The sequence below is a fragment of the Trachurus trachurus genome (genome assembly GCF_905171665.1).
Source record: "Trachurus trachurus genome assembly, chromosome: 4".
Lineage (NCBI taxonomy): Eukaryota > Metazoa > Chordata > Actinopteri > Carangiformes > Carangidae > Trachurus > Trachurus trachurus.
In genome coordinates, this window is record NC_139898.1 from 35,808,789 (window position 1) to 35,830,216 (window position 21,428).

At 44.2% G+C, this 21,428-nt stretch overlaps 1 protein-coding gene across 1 annotated transcript in view; it reads left to right on the forward strand.

Moving 5' to 3' along the window:
* Nucleotides 1-21,428, forward strand: part of patj (PATJ crumbs cell polarity complex component) — a 190,137-nt gene that overhangs the window by 81,541 nt on the left and 87,168 nt on the right. The window contains exons 26-29 of the mRNA XM_083970966.1: nucleotides 283-460; nucleotides 1,608-1,718; nucleotides 3,997-4,056; nucleotides 5,987-6,089. Coding sequence (XP_083827092.1) covers nucleotides 283-460; nucleotides 1,608-1,718; nucleotides 3,997-4,056; nucleotides 5,987-6,089 — 452 coding nt within the window. The remainder of the gene's footprint in view (nucleotides 1-282; nucleotides 461-1,607; nucleotides 1,719-3,996; nucleotides 4,057-5,986; nucleotides 6,090-21,428) is intronic.

A 21,428-nucleotide genomic window follows, 5' to 3' on the forward strand; every position in this document is an offset into this window, starting at 1 on the left:
GTGCTGCTCCTTCAGGGTGGAGGTGTGGGTGCAGCAGTGAGGGAGGGGTAGTGACGGTGTGTGTGCTGCTCCCTCAGGGTGGAGGTGTGGGTGCAGCAGGACCAGTCCCTGGGCCTCAGCATCGTGGGTTAGGGTTGTAATAGTAGTACTTTAGACCCTCTGTTCTCCTGTGCTCCCTCAGGGTGGAGGTGTGGGTGCAGCAGTGACAGTGTGTGTGTGTCCTCCTTCAGGGTGGAGGTGTGGGTGCAGCAGTGACGGTGTGTGTGTGTGGTCCTCCTTCAGGGTGGAGGTGTGGGTGCAGCAGGACCAGTCCCTGGGCCTCAGCATCGTGGGCGGTCACCACGTCATCAAGCGTCTGAAGAACGGGGAGGAGCTGAAGGGGATCTTCATCAAGCAGGTGTTGGCTCACAGCCCGGCCGCCGGCACGCACTGCCTGAAGACTGGAGACAAGATCCTAGAGGTGAGGCCCATCTGTCACCTAGCAACCACTCAACACATCTGTCACCTAGCAACCACTCAACACATCTGTCACCTAGCAACCAGTCAGTACATGCACTGTAAAAACTCTAAATCTTTCCAAGAATATTTGTCTTATTTCTTGTCCAAATGTCTCATTTCTAGTCAAAACTAATCTCTTTCCACTTAAAATAAGACTCATCACCTAAAAATGAACTTGTTTTTAGATCATTTTCACTTAAATTCACAATAAATAGAAAAATCTGCCAGTGAAAGTAAGTTTTTTGTGTGTTGATTTTTCTACTTATTTCAAGTGAAAATCTGCTTGAAAGAAGTAAAAAGTGTCTAAAAACAAGCTGCTTTTAATGTGATGAGTCTTATTTTTAGTAGAATGAGATTTGTTTTGACTAGAAATAAGACAAATATTCTTGCTAAGATACTTGAGTTTTTGCAGTGTAATGCTGCATTAACATCAAAACAAAGAAGGCTAAATAAAAAACAATAAAACATACGTAGTCTAAGAAAAAAAAAGGAAAAGTTAGGGGGAGGGGCCCACTTTAGTATTCTTTAAACATACACAAGGTTTCCAAAGTGCTGCACAGCAAGTTAAAAATACAATAAAACACAACAGAAGCACAATAAAACAATGGACACAATAAGATAAAATAAAATACGATAATAATTTCAAAATGTCATTTATAAGACTCATCACATTAAAAGAAGCTTGTTTTTAGACACTTTTTACTTCTTTCAAGCAGATTTTCACTTGAAATAAGTAGAAAAATCTGATAGTGGAGCAAGTTTTTCTTTCTTATTACAAACACAAAAAACTTGCTTTCACTGGCAGATTTTTCTACTTATTTCAAGTGAAAATTAGTTTGAAACAAGTGAAAATGATCTAAAAACAAGTTCATTTTTATGTGATGAGTCTTATTTTAAGTGGAAAGAGATTAGTTTTGACTAGAAATGAGACAAATATTCTTGGAAAGATGTTGAGTTTTTGCAGTGTGGAGGTGTTGTTCAGTTTCATGACCGCTCTCTGTGTGTGTGTGTGTGTGTGTGTGTGTGTGTGTGTGTGTGTGTGTGTGTGTGTGTGTGTGTGTGTGTGTGTGTGTGTGTGTGTGTGTGTGTGTGTGTGTGTGTGTGTGTAGGTGTCGGGTGTGGATCTCCGAGCTGCCAGTCATGAGGAAGCGGTCAGCGCCATCAAGTCCGCTCCGAGCCCGGTGGTCTTCATCGTCCAGAGTCTCTCTGCCACGCCACGGGTACCAACACACACACACCTAGGGACGTCACAATTACTCGTTTTCACAATTAATCGCGGTATTTAACGCCACAATTTATTAATTAATCGTAAATATTCCTAAATACCGTCACTTTCCGAAAAAGATTATGTCGGAAACTTATCAGCAGATGTGGCACCAAAGTAAAGGAAGCTGCACAGATTCTGGTCCATTTATCTAACGTAATACAGGAATTTAGATGTTAACGTGTCATTTGTATTGTAAAAAAATGATTAAAATAAACTTAAACATTTGGTATAGATGGCAATTAATGAGTTAAATATTTCAAACACTTCCCCCACGGGGTTAATAACTGGTCCTATATTAAGAGATTAGTAATGTAATTATATTTTGACTATATTTGATTTTACACATTCATAGTGTTGTGAAATTTATTGATGCATAATAATCATGATAATTGTAGCACCGTGATTATTTCACTGAGAATAAATCGTACCAAGAAAATCTATAATGGTGACATCACTACACTCACCCATCATCACAGGACACACACACTCTCATGTCTGTCCAGAATTAACATTGTAGGTATCAACAACGTCTTTCTGACTCGTCGTAGCTACATTTTTTATTCCAGATCTCTGTAATTCAGTTTTGCCTCTCGTCAAAAAGAACATTTCAGATCCACAACTACGTTCTTCCTTCACTGTAACATTCATGTGTATGGGGTTTGTCATTACAGATATCTACAGTTCAGTTGCAGATATCCACTATGTGAATTACAGATATCTGGAACTGGATTACCACTAGTACTAATTCCAGTTACAGATATCTACAACTTGATTTCTCCGAGTCAAAACTTAATTACAGATATCTGAACAGGGACATGTAGATATCTTTAATTGAGGTGAATTAAAGATATCTAGAACTGGAATTATGACTAGTCAGAATCAAGTTGTAGATATCTCAAACTGGAATTAGTACTAGTTGTAATTCAGTTACAGATATCTGTAATTCACATAGTGGATATCTGCAACTGAACTGTAGATATCTGTAATGACAAACCCCATACACATGAATGGTTACAGTGACGTCACACTGCAAAAAATCAAATATCTTAACAAGAATATTTGTCCTATTTCTAGTCAAAATGTCATTTCTAGTCAAAACTAATCTCATTATATTTAAAATAAGACTCATCACATAAAAAGCAGCTTGTTTTTAGACACTTTTTACTTCTTTCAAGCAGATTTTCACTTGAAATAAGTAGAAAAATCTGATAGTGGAACAAGTTTTTCTTTCTTATTACAAACACAAACAACTTGCTTTCACTGGCAGATTTTTCTACTTATTTCAAGTGAAAATTAGTTTGAAACAAGTGAAGATGATCTAAAAACAAGTTCATTTTTAGATGATGAGTCTTATTTTAAGTGGAAAGAGATTAGTTTTGACTAGAAATGAGACAAATATTCTTGGAAAGATGTAGTTTTTACAGTGTATCTGTCCTAGGAAGAACGTAGTTGTGGATCTGAAATGTTCTTTTTGACTAGAGGTAAAACTGAATGACAGAGATCTACAACACATCCAGTCTGACTGTTAAATGTAGAAATGTCTTGGCATAAAGCTCTGCTCTGTGTTCACATCACGGTGTTTCCTCCTCCTCACCAGCAGGTGGAGTTGTTTCAGCAGGTTCATACTGACTCTTGTCCTCTTCACTTTTCTGTCTCAGAGTAAATAACTGGATGTAAATAACTCAATGCCTCGTGTCAGACGACAGGCTTTCTTTTTAAAAAATAAAATAAAACACGTCTTCTTGCTGGTTGCGCTGTGTGAATTCTCTGAATCGGTGCCGACGCATCAGACCGGGAACTTTCCTTTGAGCTCGTCTGCTTCACTTTGTGTCGTCTCTACTGTTGTGAAGCGTGAACACACACGTTGTCCAGTTTCAGTCAGATTAAAGTGTTTATACTCCAGTTTCCAGTCAGATTATCTGGATGTTTCAGTCAGATCTAACAAACACGTTCACATGAACTTCAGTCGTCCAGTTACTGACGGATTAAGACCAGAAATCAGTTTCTTTAACTGTCGTGTGACCTCGTACTGACTGAGACACACAGATCATCTCTGAGTGGATCTGGAGCTTTATTCTGAAGGGACATCAGACTGTCCACACACTGGATGGTTCCAGGCCTTTGTTTTGTTTTTTAATATTTCTTTATAAATTACAGACTAATCAGTGTCATTGTAGGAAGAATGATTTATATGGATTTAGTCTTTAATGATGAAACCCTGTGTGTTGCAGCCCGTGTCTGTGACGGCTCCCAGCTACAACAGACACAAAGCCAAGAGGACGACGTCTCCGGTGAGAAAACTCCTCCTCTTTTATTCTGAAATCTGCTCTCAGTAGCTGTGTTTCCATCCAGATGGATCGAATTTAAGAGCAGATTTTGTGAAAATGCGCAAAAAGCAAATGTGAATTTATGACCGTTTCCATTCATTAGTGTTTTGCGATTAGGAGGAGTGGTGCGCCGTGAGATTACGTCATAAGAGAGCGTGAATGTATCCATGACAACAGCTGACACTCAGCTGACACTCAACATCATGGACAATTTACTACTTTCCAGACTACAGACACACCTGTATAAGCTGCACCAGCTACATGTTAAAAGAAAATACTGTACATACAGTAGAGGCTGCACTGGAATCTAAGCGTCAGGTTTTCATGTTGTAACATCAGATATTAAACAGAAAGACAGTAGGAACCATCCAAGTTTTTATTCGCAATTTTTGAAAATGCGAATAAAAGAAGGTGGATGGAAACACAACTACTGGCTGTGAACTCTTTATCCGACTTTAGGATTGATTGATTGATTGATTGATCATATTTATTTCAAACCAAACGAAAATTATATCTCACATACAACAACAAAAACATCCACAGGACACCATGACCAAATATGGAACAGGACAAACCACAACAACAACAACAACAACAACAGACACTAACAACAACAAACACAGTTTGAACAGGGGATGGAAGAAGCAGCTGATCAGTTTCCAGCCCCAGACAACACACACACATACAACATTAACACACACATCTGTGAATGTTTTGTAACTGGATCTGTGTATTATTATTTTATTTTGTACTTTTGAAAAGGACCCCAGGAAGACTAGCCTGGCGTTTGTTCGTCGGCTAATGGGGATCCTCAATAAACAATAAACAATAAACAACATTAACACACACCCCCCCCCCCCCCCCCCCACAGTCATCTCATCAGTTTACATCATCTATCTCCTCCTCTCTGCTCTACATTTCAAACTCCTTTTCTAAACTTACTTTTAAATTGAGTAACACTTTTGCTGAGTTTAATCTCTACATCCAAACTGTTCCATAGAACAACCCCTCAGACAGAAATACACACACTTTTAAGAGTCGATCTCACACTTTGCACACTTTGAGTTCTCCTCTTAAATCTTTTACAACCTTCCCTCTCAGGAAATCATTCTTTGGATTATACAAGGAAGAAGATTATTTTTTGCTTTATACATGATTAATGAAGACTTTCTTCTTTGTTGTTTTTCATCTTGTTTTCATTTGATGAGTCTTACAGATGACATTGTCCTGCAGGGACAAATAAAGTTTTTATAAATTGAATGTGAGTGTCTGTGAGTCGTGCAGCGTCCAGCAGCGTCCAGCAGAGGGCAGCACAGCCTCAGCAGCGATGAACCCGGTTGTTTGTTTGTTTCCTCTCCTGCAGAGAATAGATGCACTGCAAAAACTCTACATCTTTCCAAGAATATTTGTCTTATTTCTAGTCAAAACTAATCTCTTTCTACTTAAAATAAGACTCATCACCTTTTTAGATCATTTTCACTTGTTTCAAACTAATTTTCACTTGAAATAAGTAGAAAAATCTGATAGTGGATCAAGTTTTTCTTTCTTATTACAAGCACAAAAAAACTTGCTTTCACTGGCAGATTTTTCTACTTATTTCAAGTGAAAATTAGTTTGAAACAAGTGAAAATGATCTAAAAACAAGTTCATTTTTAGGTGATGAGTCTTATTTTAAGTGGAAAGAGATTAGTTTTGACTAGAAATGAGACATTTTGACAAGAAATAAGACAAATATTCTTGGAAAGATGTAGAGTTTTTGCAGTGCATCTATTGTATATTTTCTTTCTCCATGTGATATACTCCCTGTTTGTAATATTTTAAAGTGCAAACAATAAACAAACAAACAAGCTCTGGACGCTGACCCGCGGTTGTTTGTTTGTTTCCTCTCTTGCAGAGACCAGGACTGGCTCCGCCCCCCCTGAGGCAGCCCCCGCCGCCCTACAGACCCCCCAGCCAGACCGGGTCCGAGCAGAGCTCCGACCTGGACCAGGCCAAAGGTCAGTAGCACCCCGACCTCACGGTGCGGTAGAGTTAAACCCCTCAGAGTGTGTGCGGGGGTAGAAACTATCGGTTGAGACCAGAAAACGTTCTGACACCAGAAGCTTTGATCATGTTTATTGAGGATGTAAAGTGGGTGATTTTAACATGGGGGTCTATGGAGAATGCTGCTTTCTGACACCAGCCCCCAGAGGAAGAAGAGGGGATTGCAGCTTCACTTCTCAGACCCACAACAACTGCCCCCTTGGTAACACCCCGACCTCACGCTGACCTCACGGTGACCTCACGCTGCGTTCACTGACCGTCGGTCGCCTCACCACTGCTCTGTGATGAAGATACAGATCTGATACGGGATAGAAGTAGAAACCCTCTACATCGACTCAAGATGATGACAACGACATACACAAGAACAAAACACAAATACACTGTAGAGAAAAAAAACAGAACTTCAATAATCCAAACATTATATCACTTAAATACAAATAACTAATAATCAAAGATAATCTCCCACATGACCTAAATAAGTGATTAAGTGAAATGAAACCAAGTTTTATTGATCACTTTGAGACAGTTCCTGTTGAAACGGTGGTAGATGAAGAGAAGTGAGAAGTAGATGGATAGAAAACTTTATTAGAATTTATATAAACAAATATATAAAATGTCGTCGTCTCCTCCGTCTTTATTTGGAATCAGAAGAACTGTATGGATTTTCTCTGTTTTGTATCAGGATAATTGTGTGTGTGTGTGTGTGTGTGTGTGTGTGTGTGTGTGTGTGTGTGTGTGTGTGTGTGTGTGTGTGTGTGTGTGTGTGTGTGTGTGTGTGTGTGTGTGTGTGTGTGTGTGTGTGTGTGTGTGTGTGTGTAGTTGACTCATCCAGCCTCAGACAGACTGAACGTGACCATCTGGACAAGAGAGAGAGAGTCTGTTTGTTGGCTTGTAAACACACACACACACACACAAGCTGTTGTCTTGTGTGTGTGTGTGTGTGTGTGTGTGTGTTTCAGCTCTGTCCAACCTCTCACTCAAACTTCAGCTCATTGTCATTAGTTATAAATCCTCTGTCTGTTATAAACCCTGGAGTTCACAGCTCATTGGTAGTTAGTAGTTAACCAACTAACTGTGGAACTCAACTGTTAGTTAGTTAGTTATCGTTAATTAATTAATTCATTCATTTTCTACACCACTCATCCTGCACGAGGGTCGAGGGTGAGCTGGAGTCTATCTCAGCCACACTGCAAAAACTCTACATCTTTCCAAGAATATTTGTCTTATTTCTTGTCAAAATGTCTCATTTCTAGTCAAAACTAATCTCTTTCTACTTAAAATAAGACTCATCACCTAAAAATGAACTTGTTTTTAGATCATTTTCACTTGTTTCAAACTAATTTTCACTTGAAATAAGTAGAAAAATCTGCCAGTGAAAACAGGTTGTTTTGTGTTTGTAATAAGAAAGAAAAACTTGATCCACTGTCAGATTTTTCTACTTATTTCAAGTGAAAATCAGCTTGAAAGAAGTAAAAAGTGTCTAAAAACAAGCTGCTTTTAATGTGATGAGTCTTATTTTATGTATAATTAGATTTGTTTTGACTAGAAATAAGACAAATATTCTTGGTAAGATTTTGATTTTTTGCAGTGCATTTGTAGCCGATGTCGATCTGGCCCTCTGCGTTGTGTTTCTCACGGCCTGCCCTAGGTGGGGTTCGATCCCACGACCTCCCGCACCGGAGGCGACGATGCTAACCTCTTCACCAAGAGGTTGACAACCGCTTGGCAGGTTGGTTAGCACGTCTTTTATGGGTGGAGCGAGTGCACATCCGTTACACATTCACACTCTGGTTTCCAGTGCAGACGAGCAGGACAAATATACAAAACAAAACTGATATGAATGAATATATAGACTACACAGTAAAATACAGGAAGCAGATCAGAAAAAACACGTCCAAACAGAGAACAGGAAATGAGTGATTGATGATTTAAAAAGACTGAAGAGGACGAAGGACGAGTGAGCTCAGCTGGAACTGGTGTTGATGTGTCTTTAAAACCACTTGGTCTCATTTAGTTTGTCTGGTCTGTATGAGCCGGTCGTCTCCACGGTTAATGCAGATGAAGTTGATCCATTAGAGCGTTAAACAGCCGTGACAGCAGCTTCCTGTGTGTGTGTGTGTGTGTGTGTGTGTGTGTAGCTCTGGTGCAGATTTAGTTTAGTTTAATAAGTTTATCTGTATCAGGGACAATGTACAAAATAACATTAGTCTCGAGATAAGACGAGATGCCTTGTAGCGGATTCATCTCACTAGCTACTTTCCATCCGTCGTCCCTGGGCAGGTGAATAAGAACAATAGAAATATAAGAATTATCAATTTACATAGTGTTAAACATCCATACACATATGCATATACACCCTCTCACACATCACAAACACTCAGGACATAGTCCTATTTCATATCAGAAAGAAACATACAGTTATTACAGTAAAGTACTTCACACTTTGCCAAGGTTGAAAATAATTTAGGCTCATGATTAATGATTAATGCTGATATGACTGGTTTCTTAGGATCCATTGTTTGACTTCCCGGGAGAAAACATTGAAGTCTGTACAGAGTTTCAGATTAGTTGGAAGATTGTTCCATGATTTGACAGATTTAAAAGAAAAGGCAGATTGAGCAAAGGCTGAAGATGAGTGGGTCCACTGAAGGTCTCAGTCATGATGTCATAGTGATGTCACATGCAGCTTCACAGAGTTGGTCTCAGGCGTCCGTCTCCCACTGCAGTGAGTTTCACTTCCCCAGAGTCTCTCAGTATTTTGTTGCATTTAAGGTGTTTTTTTTGTTTTGTTTTGTTTTTTGCCTTTAATTGACAGGATAGTTGAGGGACAGGAAATAAAGAGAGAGGGGGATTCAAACCGAGGCCTCTGCTCAACCCACTGAGCTATCTGACCGGTGGTGGCTGGTGTAGTTTTCTCCGGGGGGGGGGGGGGGGGGGGCATACCAAACATCAAAATAAAACTTGACTAGTTCAGTTGAAGATAGTTTCAGTTTGTTTGTATCCATGATTAAATTCCGGTGAGACAGCTGGAGTGTGGAGTGGGTGGTGCTGTGATGGTTTTGGTGGAGATGTACAGTTGGATGTCGTCGGCGTAGCAGTGGAACTGGAGGCCATGTTGACGGATAGATGGGAGGGGTCCTGGAGGTGTTGAGGCTACTGGAGATGGTTTGGTAACACTTTACTGTAATAGGTATTCATCAGATTAACATAACAGCTGTCATAAACATCAATGAATACTTCTGACAGCTGTGGTTAAGTGTCATTCAGTAAGTTATGTCACTTTTGATGCAAAGTTGACATTGTTTGAGATGTTCCTTGTTATGACAACTTGACATAATATTTAAAGTGTGTCCATTAGGTCTGCTATGACAGTTTAAATTGTCTTTATGTCAAGTTGTCTAACCCTAAACCAAAATGAACTAAATCAAACCGAAACAAACTGAATCAAACTAAACTAAACCAAACTAAACTGGACTAAACCAAAATGAACTGGACTGAACTAAACTAAATCAAATCAAATCAAACTCTACATATTTATTCAGCTCAGTTTGAATCATTCTTTCAGCAGCTCAGCTTTATTCATTAAAGGTGTAGTACAGAAATGTCCGTTTGTCCTGTTTGTGGCGCCGAGTTGTCACAAGCTGCAACACCAGTTTACCCGAGTGAGGAAAACGAATTTGATTGGTCGTTATCGAGCGGGCGGGATATTCAAAGCTTGGGGCGAGCCCGAGCTCCGTGTGTGTGTGCGTGTCTCAGACGTTTGAATGACGGATGACGGATCCAATATCAGTGGCTGGTGAATCGTGAGCAGGCTGACGTATAATCCGTGCGCCTGCATTATCCAATGTGAAAAAAAAAATACACACTTTCATCCCGGATTTACTCAAAAATAGAATTTTGCACAAAGTTTGGCCTACAACGTCTGAAAGATGAGTTATTACCTTAATTTTATGACCCAGAGTGGGCTCAAATTCAATTTTCTTTTCTGTACACCTTTAAAGCTGAAGTCAGGTGAATGTTTGTGTTAATATAAGTCTTAAATAGTTGTATCTTCCGACAGCAATCACTTCTATAGAGTGTTTGGTCTGAAACACGGGTCTGTCAGTCACTCTGCTCTGCTCTGAGCCCAGGAGAAAACTTTCCTTGTATCCTACAACCTTTATCCAATGAGGAGAGAGAACGGCATAAAGGGGCGGTCCTCTCTGTGTGTGAATGTGGTGACGTAGGGACGAGGGCGGGGGCTGCTAACTCCATCTGCTGACAAGACGTTAGACTAAACCACCGGATCACTGACTGCTGCTTTATTACCTCACTGTCTCTAAGAGTTCCCGTATGCAGGGACAAGATGGCCGCCATAGCTCAGCTCATCCATACCAGAAACTCCAACCTGGGATTTAGACGTAGAACATGTTTAATCTACATTTCTATTGCAGGTGACACATTGAACTCACTTTTATCTCACTCATCTAAAAATAGAAACTTTTCAAAGTATTGTTATTTAATTAAGTCCTCTATTGACCAACCACCACTCTGTTTTGTTGCATTGGATCAAAGTGTCAGTTCTATTTCAGAGTTTCTCTCTTCTATATTTATCACATTGCAGTATTTTATTGTCTTGTGTGTCTTCATGTTTCTGGCTGATTGTTGGGTCGTCCTGCGTCTCTCAGTCTCTGAGTGTCTAAATATTTGATTCCACCTTGTTGCTTGTTCAGGTCTGTTTCTATTTCTAGGTCTGTTTGTTTACTTCTCAGAGCAGCTCCTGTTGTTGTTGTTGTTGTTGTGAGGCAGCCCAGTGTTAATGTGTGTGTTTGTGTCTTTCAGGCCTTGTTTGAGCAGCAGTCGTGTCCATCGGCCGTTTCACCACAGTGGAGCATTTTCTCTTTATTATCGTCGTTCTCTCTCCCTCCTTTCTATTCATCTCTTCTCTTCGTCTCTTCTCTGGGTTCTGGTTCTGGTTCTGGTCCTGGTTCTGGTCCTGGTTCTGGTTCTGGTTCTGGTTCTGGTTCTGGTTCTGGTTCTGGTTCTGGTTCTGGTCCTGGTTCTGGTTCTGGTCCTGGTTCTGGTTCTGGTCCTGGTTCTGGTCCTGGTTCTGGTCCTGGTCCTGGTTCTGGTTCTGGTCCTGGTTCTGGTCCTGGTTCTGGTCCTGGTTCTGGTTCTGGTCCTGGTCCTGGTTCTGGTTCTGGTCCTGGTTCTGGTTCTGGTTCTGGTTCTGGTTCTGGTTCTGGTCCTGGTTCTGGTCTGGGTGCGTTTGGTTCGGTGCATTTGGAGCGGGCAGGTGGGTGGAGGCTGTGTTTTTCCTGGGGCTGCTGGTTTGGAGGTTTTAGTGGTCGGTGGTTTTGTGGCTGCTGGTTTTCTCAAATCTACCAAACATCTGGTCTGATCTGATCTGAAGGATTTACTCTGATGTTTTATCTTTTGATTTTGATTTCTTCCTCTTTTTCTTTGAGACAGAATAAACACAAATAACTGAACCTGGGAATCTTTGGCTGATTTGGGATTTTGGTTTTTAATCACTTTGACTCAATGACTGGGATGAATAAACAGACTCAGCAGCTCTGCAGCTCTGAGCGTCTTAAATGTTCTCAACACTGAGATGAACCCTCCATCAACTGAGCTTCAGCTTTTTAATCTTCAGATTCACTTTAGTTGAATAAATGTTTTCATGTGTTGTTTTAATTGTTGTTCATTTTAATAGATAAATAGATGTCATCATGTTTCTTTTTTTGTTTCTTTTTTACTGAATAAAACTTCTTGATGAAACCAACATGAACTAAAGTCTGAGCAGATTCATTCTCAGGAGACCTGGTCTGGTCCGGACTATCGGACTTCTCACAGGTGTGAAACTAAACCACGGTTCAGACTTTGTTTTTGGGTCGGGACTTTCATAGATTTAAAGAGATAGTGCAACATTTAGTCAAATTGTCCTCTCACCATAATCCCTATAGTCACAGCAGTAGGTTTATTACTTATTGTCTGAAGGGTTTTCACCAGGTGATAATAAACTATGACCTTGGAGCTGCTGTTGGTGCGCGGACTGTGTTTATACTATTTCATACATATTGTGTCTGGCACCCAGCCTTTAGATTTTGGGATGTGCGAGCTAGGGCTGACCCAAAAAAATCGAAGCTACAAAGCTTCGTTCGTTGCCATGGTAATCAATCTTTCATTCGGTGATCGATTGGTTTTTTTTTTCTTCCTTTTTTCCTTTTTGACACCGGTTCTCATCGGCAGTTCTTACATTAAAATGAGTAGGCGACTTGGCATCCTGGAAACCTGCCTGGTTTTGGAGATATGCAGTGTTTGTTTGCCATTACTTTCATTATTTCCGCTATGATCAGACGTTATGGTCGCCGCCGCCGCCCCCACCCCCCCGTAAGACGTTACGATGGCGCACCCCACCGGCCGTCGAACCTTCGATTAAAATCGATTTTATGTCCGCAAAGCTTCGATTATCAAAATATGGTAATCGGGTCAGCCCTAGTTCGTGCATTCTCTATAGTTTCATCAGCTTTAATTATGGGTGCATGTTGTTTTGAGATGGGCGGGGCAGAGACGTGAGCTGCTCAGAGAACACAGTGGGGGTGAACAGTAGCCTACAGTTCAGGCTGCATTTCCCTCTAAAACAACTCTGTGTGGTAACGTTGTGTTATTATCTCATAGCGTGGTGAATGTGCAGCTCACAACTTGTCCACCAGAGCGTTGTGGAGTTGTTGGATTGTGTATTTGATGAGTTTGATGAGGGACAGGGGACCTGTACCGTTCACTGAGCAGCTCACGTCTCTGCTCCGCCCATCTCAAAACAACATGCACCCATAATTAAAGCTGATGAACCTATACTGCTGTGACTATAGGGGTTATGGCGAACTGTCCCTTTAACATGAAGTTGATGAGGAGCCAGCTTCACAGCAGAGCTTCAGTCGTCTTCTCCGTTGCTGCCGGTGCCGATGAAGCAGCGTCGCTACAGCCAGGAGCTAGTTAGCTTAGCATGGTTAGCTTAGCAAGGTTAGCTTAGCATAAAGCTGCAGCCCAAACCAGGTTCAGTCGCTCATGTTTCAGCCTCACGGGGCGAAGAGTCAAATCTGATGTTGAGGAGCCACAGTGAAAACCACAGAACACACACACACACACACACAGGTCCTCTGAAGTGTGTGTGTGTGTGTGTGTGTGTGTGTGTGTGTGTGTGTGTGTGTGTGTGTGTGTGTGTGTGTGTGTGTGTGTGTGTGTGTGTGTGTGTGTGTGTGTGTGTGTGTGTGTGTGTGTGTGTGTGTGTGTGTGTGTGTGTGTGTGTGTGTGTGTGTGTGTGTGTGTTGTGGCTTTGCTCCACTGCTCACACACTGACTGATGATTGACAGCTCAGTGAAGAGAGGAAAAGATGTTTTTAAAGGTTAAAGGAGGATGAAGAGGAAGAATAAGCAAAGAGAGAAATCACACGGGAGCTTTAGAGGGTTGACAGGGACTGTGTGTGTGTGTGTGTGTGTGTGTGTGTGTGTGTGTGTGTGTGTGTGTGTGTGTGTGTGGGATTGATCCTGTCTGAGCTCTTTACTCTTGAAGATGTTGAGGCGAGAGTGTCGACAGACTCTTAGAGCAGCTGCATCAACGTGACCTCAGGTTAGAATCACCGACCAGCAGCAGCAGCAGCAGCAACATGTTGTTGACTTTTCCTTCCCTGCGTTGTGTTACACATGCAGCTGTTTGTGCACAAGGTCACGTCTTACTACACATACAAGTTATTTACTTAATTTCTTTCTTCATTTAATGAAACATTTTGAAGATAATTCTGTTTTTACTTAAAGGTATAGTACGTAGGAATTCCCCCCATCTAGCGGTGCGGTTGCATATCTGAACGTATTCTTGATGTTGCATTCAGGTGAAATGGGGCAGACGTCAGACAGACAACAGACGCTGCATGTAACAGGATAAACAAGCGTCTATATGTTTTAGTTTTGAATGCAGTGATTATTTTATAGTTTTGCAGCTTTATCTGTCTCATTTGTTTTATATAGAATTTTAAAGTGAAAACAACCCTGTTTTTTTCTTTTTTTTAATGTATCTGCTATAGGACGAATCTCCTTGTTATTTACAACTACTTCCGGGTAGAAAACCAGCATGAGAACAATAGTGACGGACGAGAGTTTCTCTATATTTATCTAATTGTTCATGTTACTATATCACCGTTTAGACTAATCTGATGTTTGTAAAGTTTATAAAACCAATGATTGGACAAACATTACTATTTCTGTGTGCACATTTTTGTAATTAGTCATGGTTATCATAGATTAGCCGGGCTAACCGTTAGCTACCTGTTTAACTTTAATAACTCAGTGACTCAATAAACGCTCCATGAAAAAATATTTTCTCCAGCAGATATCTGAGTTCCAACATGACTGAGCTAACTGGAGTAGTTTCATGTCGTGTCCCACAACGGGAGGGTTTTAACAGCTGACGTCCTGCTGTTAGCTTAGCTACCGCCGTTAGCTTAGCTGCCGTTAGCTTAGCTACCGCCGTTAGCTTAGCTACCGTTAGCTGTCCCTGTCAGCTGAACCACTGATGCTTTCTAGACACTGTGATTCCCCCAAACTGAATAAATACAACACATAGCAACACAAAACACACACACAGAAATAGTAATGTTTCTTCAATCATCTCAGATTTGTCTAAACGGTGATAGGGCGTGAAAAATATGATATATAGCTAAACTCTCGTTCGTTACTATTGATCTCATTCACATTACAGCTGGTTTTCTACCAGGAAGTAGAATGTAAACAACAAGGAGATTCGGTCTATAAAATCTTGTTGAATTATAATGGATTAGGTCAGTCCAAAGTTAAGGCTTATTTACATTCATCACAACAGATTTCTGTCATTTAAACAACTCAGACTTGAAGTTTAAAGGTATAATACGTAGGAATTCCCCCCATCTAGCGGTGCGGTTGCATATCTGAACGTATTGTTGATGTTGCATTCAGGTGAAACCGGGCAGACGTCAGACAGACAACAGACGCTGCATGTAACAGGATAAACAAGTGGTCTGACAACATGTTGTCATGGTGATGTGGTCTGACAACATGTTGTCATGGTGATGTGGTATTGTTTTAGTAAAATGACATCCGGTTGGTTTGCCGACGGCCGTCTGCCTGACTGCACCTGAATGCAACACCAGTGCCTCCGTCCTTCCTCACACTACACAGTGGTGACAGTTTTAACAGGCCGTTTCCGTGGTTACCTACGGTCACGATGCAACATGGCCGCCTCGGTTCGGTTTCCGTGGTTACCTACGGTCACGATGCAACATGGCCGCCTCGGTTCGGTGCGTCGCCCACTTCTGTATTTGTAACGACTTGTAACAACTCATTCTAAGGAACCAGAAAGCTTTCATTTGTAGCAGCTGTGATTCACCTTCAGTCAAATATGTTTTTATGAAAGACAGGTTTGATTTTTGATCAGAAAAAGACAAATAAGTTACAGACTGGGGATTTAAGCTGCTTTCCCACTAAAATTAGCGGGTCGACGCAGGTTTTTTAAACGCAGGTTGAAGTGCGATTGAAGCCGATTTTAACCTGTCGCTTGTCGAGTCGTTCGACGCGGCTCGGTGCCGTTCCCACTGACACCAAAAGACGATTGTTAGCAGGTTTAAACCGGTTTCTTGGCCAGTGGGAAAGGGGTATTATTGATACGTCATGTTTGATGCTGCATCCTCATGATATGGATCTGCAGAACAGCATCAGTATGCACACACACACACACACACACACACACTGGTGCACAGTAGCAGCTCCAATAACAGATTGTCTGCGGTGATAATACTGTGTGTGTGTGTGTTGCATAATTTTCCCGATGCCTCAGCTGCTTAGTCCTTGACCTGATTGCACACACACATTCATTCACAAACACACACACACGCACGCACACACACACACACTCCACACTGCATCCAGTTCAGTGCTGGTTAAGTTGTTGGTGTGAAGCTCTGAGCCTCCAGTGGCCCAGCAGGAAGCAGCAGGAAGTCCAACAGCAGCCTGCTCATTGTCCTGCTTTAATACACACACACACACACACACACACACACCGGGTCCTTTTGAAGTTTATTAAAACAGCATCACCCCCCCCCCCCCCTCCCCCAGGTGGTGCAGCTGTCCTTGAGAGGAGGATCAGTCCCTGTTTCTCTCTGTGGCCTTGTTTCATTTTGTCCTGTTCTGGTTCTGTCTCCGTCCTCGGGCTCAGACTCAGACTACATGATGTCGCCTCGCTAACGCCGCCGCTGCTAGCGGCCTCGCTAACGCTGCTGCTGCTGCCTGAATGTAAATGAGTGTAACTGACCTGGGTCACATCCACACTCAGGCTGTCTTTATTCTACATGGTTCAAGTTGCCCAATTCCACTTTTTTCCTCCCCAGCGTCTCAGATCAGATCTGTAAAGCCAGGACCACACCGGCCCGACCGGCCCGACCGTCGGGCGTCGGGAGCTCGTCTGTTTGGTGTGTTCCTCTCCGTCGGGGAGAGTCGGAAGTTGTCGGGTCTCGTCGGGGCCGGTTCAACATGCTCAGTCGGGACTCGTGGGCCGTCGGGAGAGTAGACTCGTCGGGTACTCTGGATCTATTAGTAAACAAACCACACATAAAACACACGGCGCAGGCAAAGACAAACTACATTTTGCTTCTTTTTTTGGATCCAAAATTCCAAAACGTCTTCTCAAAACTAACACAAGCTGTTGTGTGCGCTTTGTTTTTAATCTGCGTGGTTTCTCCGTTAGGTCATTTCCTGTTTTCATGTTTCGGATTACGGGCACGAGACTAGCGCCGCCTGCTGTTATGGAAAGTTATTGCATCTCGCGCCAGCGCAGAACGTACAGGCTGCTGTGTAGTCGGCAGTCGTCGTGGCGATGTGTTTCACTGCTTCCTCTCTGCCGACGGTGCACGACGGGGGGCGACAAACTCGTCGGACAAGTGGCCGTCGGCGTCGGGACGGTGTGTCCCTGGCTTTACATGAGACACATGGAACCAGATGTTGTCAGATCAGATTCAGGCTCCGTTAGATCTGGAAATAAATCAGATATCTGTCAATACGTCTGTCGTCTAAACAGACAGATCGGATCTTTCCTGGCAACGCGCGTCGTACGTCATCAATAATAATATTAATTTAGTGCCCACATGTTGCACTGAACCTCTGTAGACTTGTAGTCAAGACCGCCTGAACCGAGACCAAGACACTACCAAGACCAGAGAGTATCAAGACCAAGACCAGTTGAGCTCAAGACCGAGAACGAGACCAAAAAACCCCCAACTAGTTCCACCATAATTTGCTCTTCCACATGAGTTGTATAACGCGAGAGGACGAGCGCCAACACATCTGTGTCACAAAATGCGTTTTTGGTTCCACTTGAAGGGGGCGTATAAATAATGACATCCCAAAAAAAACATGCCTGTCTGGATATTGTAGGCCACAAATCCTTTGGAGACCGAGACAAGACCAAGACCACAAAAAAGTGGTCGGTCTCAAAACCTACAAGTCTAGTAGCCTGTGATTGACACGTGGGTCTGACCGTGTCCAGCTGTGGTCACTGTTACAGGAGTTACACAGTTTCATCTTCGTGGTGTCCGCGTGTCTGTTTTCTTTCCCTCACTAGTTCTTGTTTTCATATAACAGTCATTTATCTGCGGATCGAGGGCAAGATGAAGTGTGAAGGAGATAAAAAACACCAGATTTAACCTTTTCCTTCCGGCTAAAACTGAAACGAGCCAATTAGAAACCAAGAGAGGAAAAACAATGTCCTGTAATCTGTGTCCAAGAGGCTTAGTGAAGATCTGACGGTGGCACAACGTCGGCTCCACGCAGCCACTTCACTAACTTTATTTAGTTAGGACAGACTAGATGTTCACTTTGTAAACAGTGACGTGTTGGATGTAAACTCTTTGTCCAGCTAGTTGGACTAGTGAGACTTGTTGCGTACGAACTGATGAAGCCCCGTGGATAAGAGGAGAAACGTCTTCCCAGACGAATACAAGTCCAATTTGCCCAGAAAAAGAACAAGGCAAGGCAATTTTATCTGTATAGCCCGTTTTTACCACCAGTTTGTCTCAAAGGGCTTCACATCCCATAATAACAACATCCTCTGTCCTTAGACCCTCACATCCACTGAGCTGGATGAATGAGAATATCCATAGACATGTCACTACAACATGTGTCCATCAGGGGAAACAGGACAGAGTAGAGCAGCTACAGAGCCAATCAGGTGATTCCTATCTTTTTACTGATTGGAGAAAATGGAAGTGGGAGTGTTACTCTTCATCTTTAACCACCTCAGTCCTCAGAGGACAAACCCCTCCTCTTCACCTTGACCATTAATCTCCACATACACACAACTGATGATTAGTTGTCCACACTCCTATGAAATGCTCCAATGTGATTCCTGCTCTTCAGAGGATGAACTAGATTGGACGGCTCCATGAAACCTCTCTAACCCGTTCCTGGTTGAGTCACAGATGTGTTGAAGGTCAGATTAGAGTCTTCCTCTCGTCTCCTCCGTGTGTTTAAACTGCTCCACGACAACAACTTCATAGTCACAGTCATTACAAAGTTAATTAAATCAGATGAAAGTTGATTGAGTCTGTAGGGAAACTGGGTCGTCGCTGCAGCGGCGACAGCGACAGGAAAAACAGCAAGACAAACAGAATAGAAATAGAAAACTGAGCAGGGACACGACTGCAGCTTGGTTTGGTGTGACGGGAGGAGGTGAAGTGGGTGGTCCTTTAGCAGAGTGGGTCGTCCTTTAGCAGAGTGGGCCGTCCTTTAGCAGAGTGGGCCGTCCTTTAGCAGAGTGGGCCGTCCTTTAGAAGAGTGGGTGGTCCTTTAGCAGAGTGGGTCGTCCTTTAGCAGAGTGGGCCGTCCTTTAGCAGAGTGGGCCGTCCTTTAGAAGAGTGGGTGGTCCTTTAGCAGAGTGGGCCGTCCTTTAGCAGAGTGGGTGGTCCTTTAGCAGAGTGGGTCGTCCTTTAGCAGAGTGGGCCGTCCTTTAGCAGAGTGGGTCGTCCTTTAGCAGAGTGGGCCGTCCTTTAGCAGAGTGGGCCGTCCTTTAGAAGAGTGGGTGGTCCTTTAGCAGAGTGGGTCGTCCTTTAGCAGAGTGGGCCGTCCTTTAGAAGAGTGGGTGGTCCTTTAGCAGAGTGGGTGGTCCTTTAGCAGAGTGGGTCGTCCTTTAGCAGAGTGGGCCGTCCTTTAGAAGAGTGGGTGGTCCTTTAGCAGAGTGGGCGGTCCTTTAGCAGAGTGGGTCGTCCTTTAGCAGAGTGGGTGGTCCTTTAGCAGAGTGGGTCGTCCTTTAGCAGAGTGGGCCGTCCTTTAGAAGAGTGGGTGGTCCTTTAGCAGAGTGGGCCATCCTTTAGAAGAGTGGGTGGTCCTTTAGCAGAGTGGGCCGTCCTTTAGCAGAGTGGGTGGTCCTTTAGCAGAGTGGGCCGTCCTTTAGCAGAGTGGGTGGTCCTTTAGCAGAGTGGAACGTCCTTTAGCAGAGTGGGCCGTCCTTTAGCAGAGTGGGCCGTCCTTTAGCAGAGTGGGCCGTCCTTTAGCAGAGTGGGCGGTCCTTTAGCAGAGTGGGCCGTCCTTTAGCAGAGTGGGCGGTCCTTTAGCAGAGTGGGCCGTCCTTTAGCAGAGTGGGCCGTCCTTTAGCAGAGTGGGCCGAGTGGGTGGTCCTTTAGCAGAGTGGGCCGTCCTTGACCAGAGTGGGCCGTCCTTTAGCAGAGTGGGCCGTCCTTGACCAGAGTGGGCCGTCCTTTAGCAGAGTGGGCCGTCCTTTAGCAGAGTGGGTGGTCCTTTAGCAGAGTGGGCCGTCCTTTAGCAGAGTGGGCCGTCCTTTAGCAGAGTGGGTGGTCCTTTAGCAGAGTGGGCCGTCCTTTAGCAGAGTGGGTGGTCCTTTAGCAGAGTGGGCCGTCCTTTAGCAGAGTGGGCGGTCCTTTAGCAGAGTGGGCCGTCCTTTAGCAGAGTGGGCTGTCCTTTAGCAGAGTGGGCCGTCCTTGACCAGAGTGGGCCGTCCTTTAGCAGAGTGGGCCGTCCTTTAGCAGAGTGGGTGGTCCTTTAGCAGAGTGGGTGGTCCTTTAGCAGAGTGGGCCGTCCTTGACCAGAGTGGGCCGACCTTTAGCAGAGTGGGCCGTCCTTTAGCAGAGTGGGCGGTCCTTTAGCAGAGTGGGCGGTCCTTTAGCAGAGTGGGTGGTCCTTTAGCAGAGTGGGCCGTCCTTTAGCAGAGTGGGTGGTCCTTTAGCAGAGTGGGCCGTCCTTTAGCAGAGTGGGCGGTCCTTTAGCAGAGTGGGCGGTCCTTTAGCAGAGTGGGCCGTCCTTTAGCAGAGTGGGCCGTCCTTGACCAGAGTGGGCCGTCCTTTAGCAGAGTGGGTGGTCCTTTAGCAGAGTGGGTGGTCCTTTAGCAGAGTGGGCCGTCCTTGACCAGAGTGGGCCGTCCTTTAGCAGAGTGGGCCGTCCTTGACCAGAGTGGGCCGTCCTTTAGAAGAGTGGGCCGTCCTTTAGCAGAGTGGGCCGTCCTTTAGAAGAGTGGGCCGTCCTTTAGCAGAGTGGGTGGTCCTTTAGCAGAGTGGGCCGTCCTTTAGCAGAGTGGGTGGTCCTTTAGCAGAGTGGGCCGTCCTTTAGCAGAGTGGGTGGTCCTTTAGCAGAGTGGGCCGTCCTTTAGCAGAGTGGGCGGTCCTTTAGCAGAGTGGGCCGTCCTTTAGCAGAGTGGGCTGTCCTTTAGCAGAGTGGGCCGTCCTTGACCAGAGTGGGCCGTCCTTTAGCAGAGTGGGCCGTCCTTTAGCAGAGTGGGTGGTCCTTTAGCAGAGTGGGTGGTCCTTTAGCAGAGTGGGCCGTCCTTGACCAGAGTGGGCCGACCTTTAGCAGAGTGGGCCGTCCTTTAGCAGAGTGGGTGGTCCTTTAGCAGAGTGGGCCGTCCTTTAGCAGAGTGGGCGGCCCTTTAGCAGAGTGGGCCGTCCTTTAGCAGAGTGGGTGGTCCTTTAGCAGAGTGGGCCGTCCTTTAGCAGAGTGGGCGGTCCTTTAGCAGAGTGGGCGGTCCTTTAGCAGAGTGGGCCGTCCTTTAGCAGAGTGGGCCGTCCTTGACCAGAGTGGGCCGTCCTTTAGCAGAGTGGGCCGTCCTTTAGCAGAGTGGGCCGTCCTTTAGCAGAGTGGGTGGTCCTTTAGCAGAGTGGGCCGTCCTTGACCAGAGTGGGCCGTCCTTTAGCAGAGTGGGCCGTCCTTGACCAGAGTGGGCCGTCCTTTAGAAGAGTGGGCCGTCCTTTAGCAGAGTGGGCCGTCCTTTAGAAGAGTGGGCCGTCC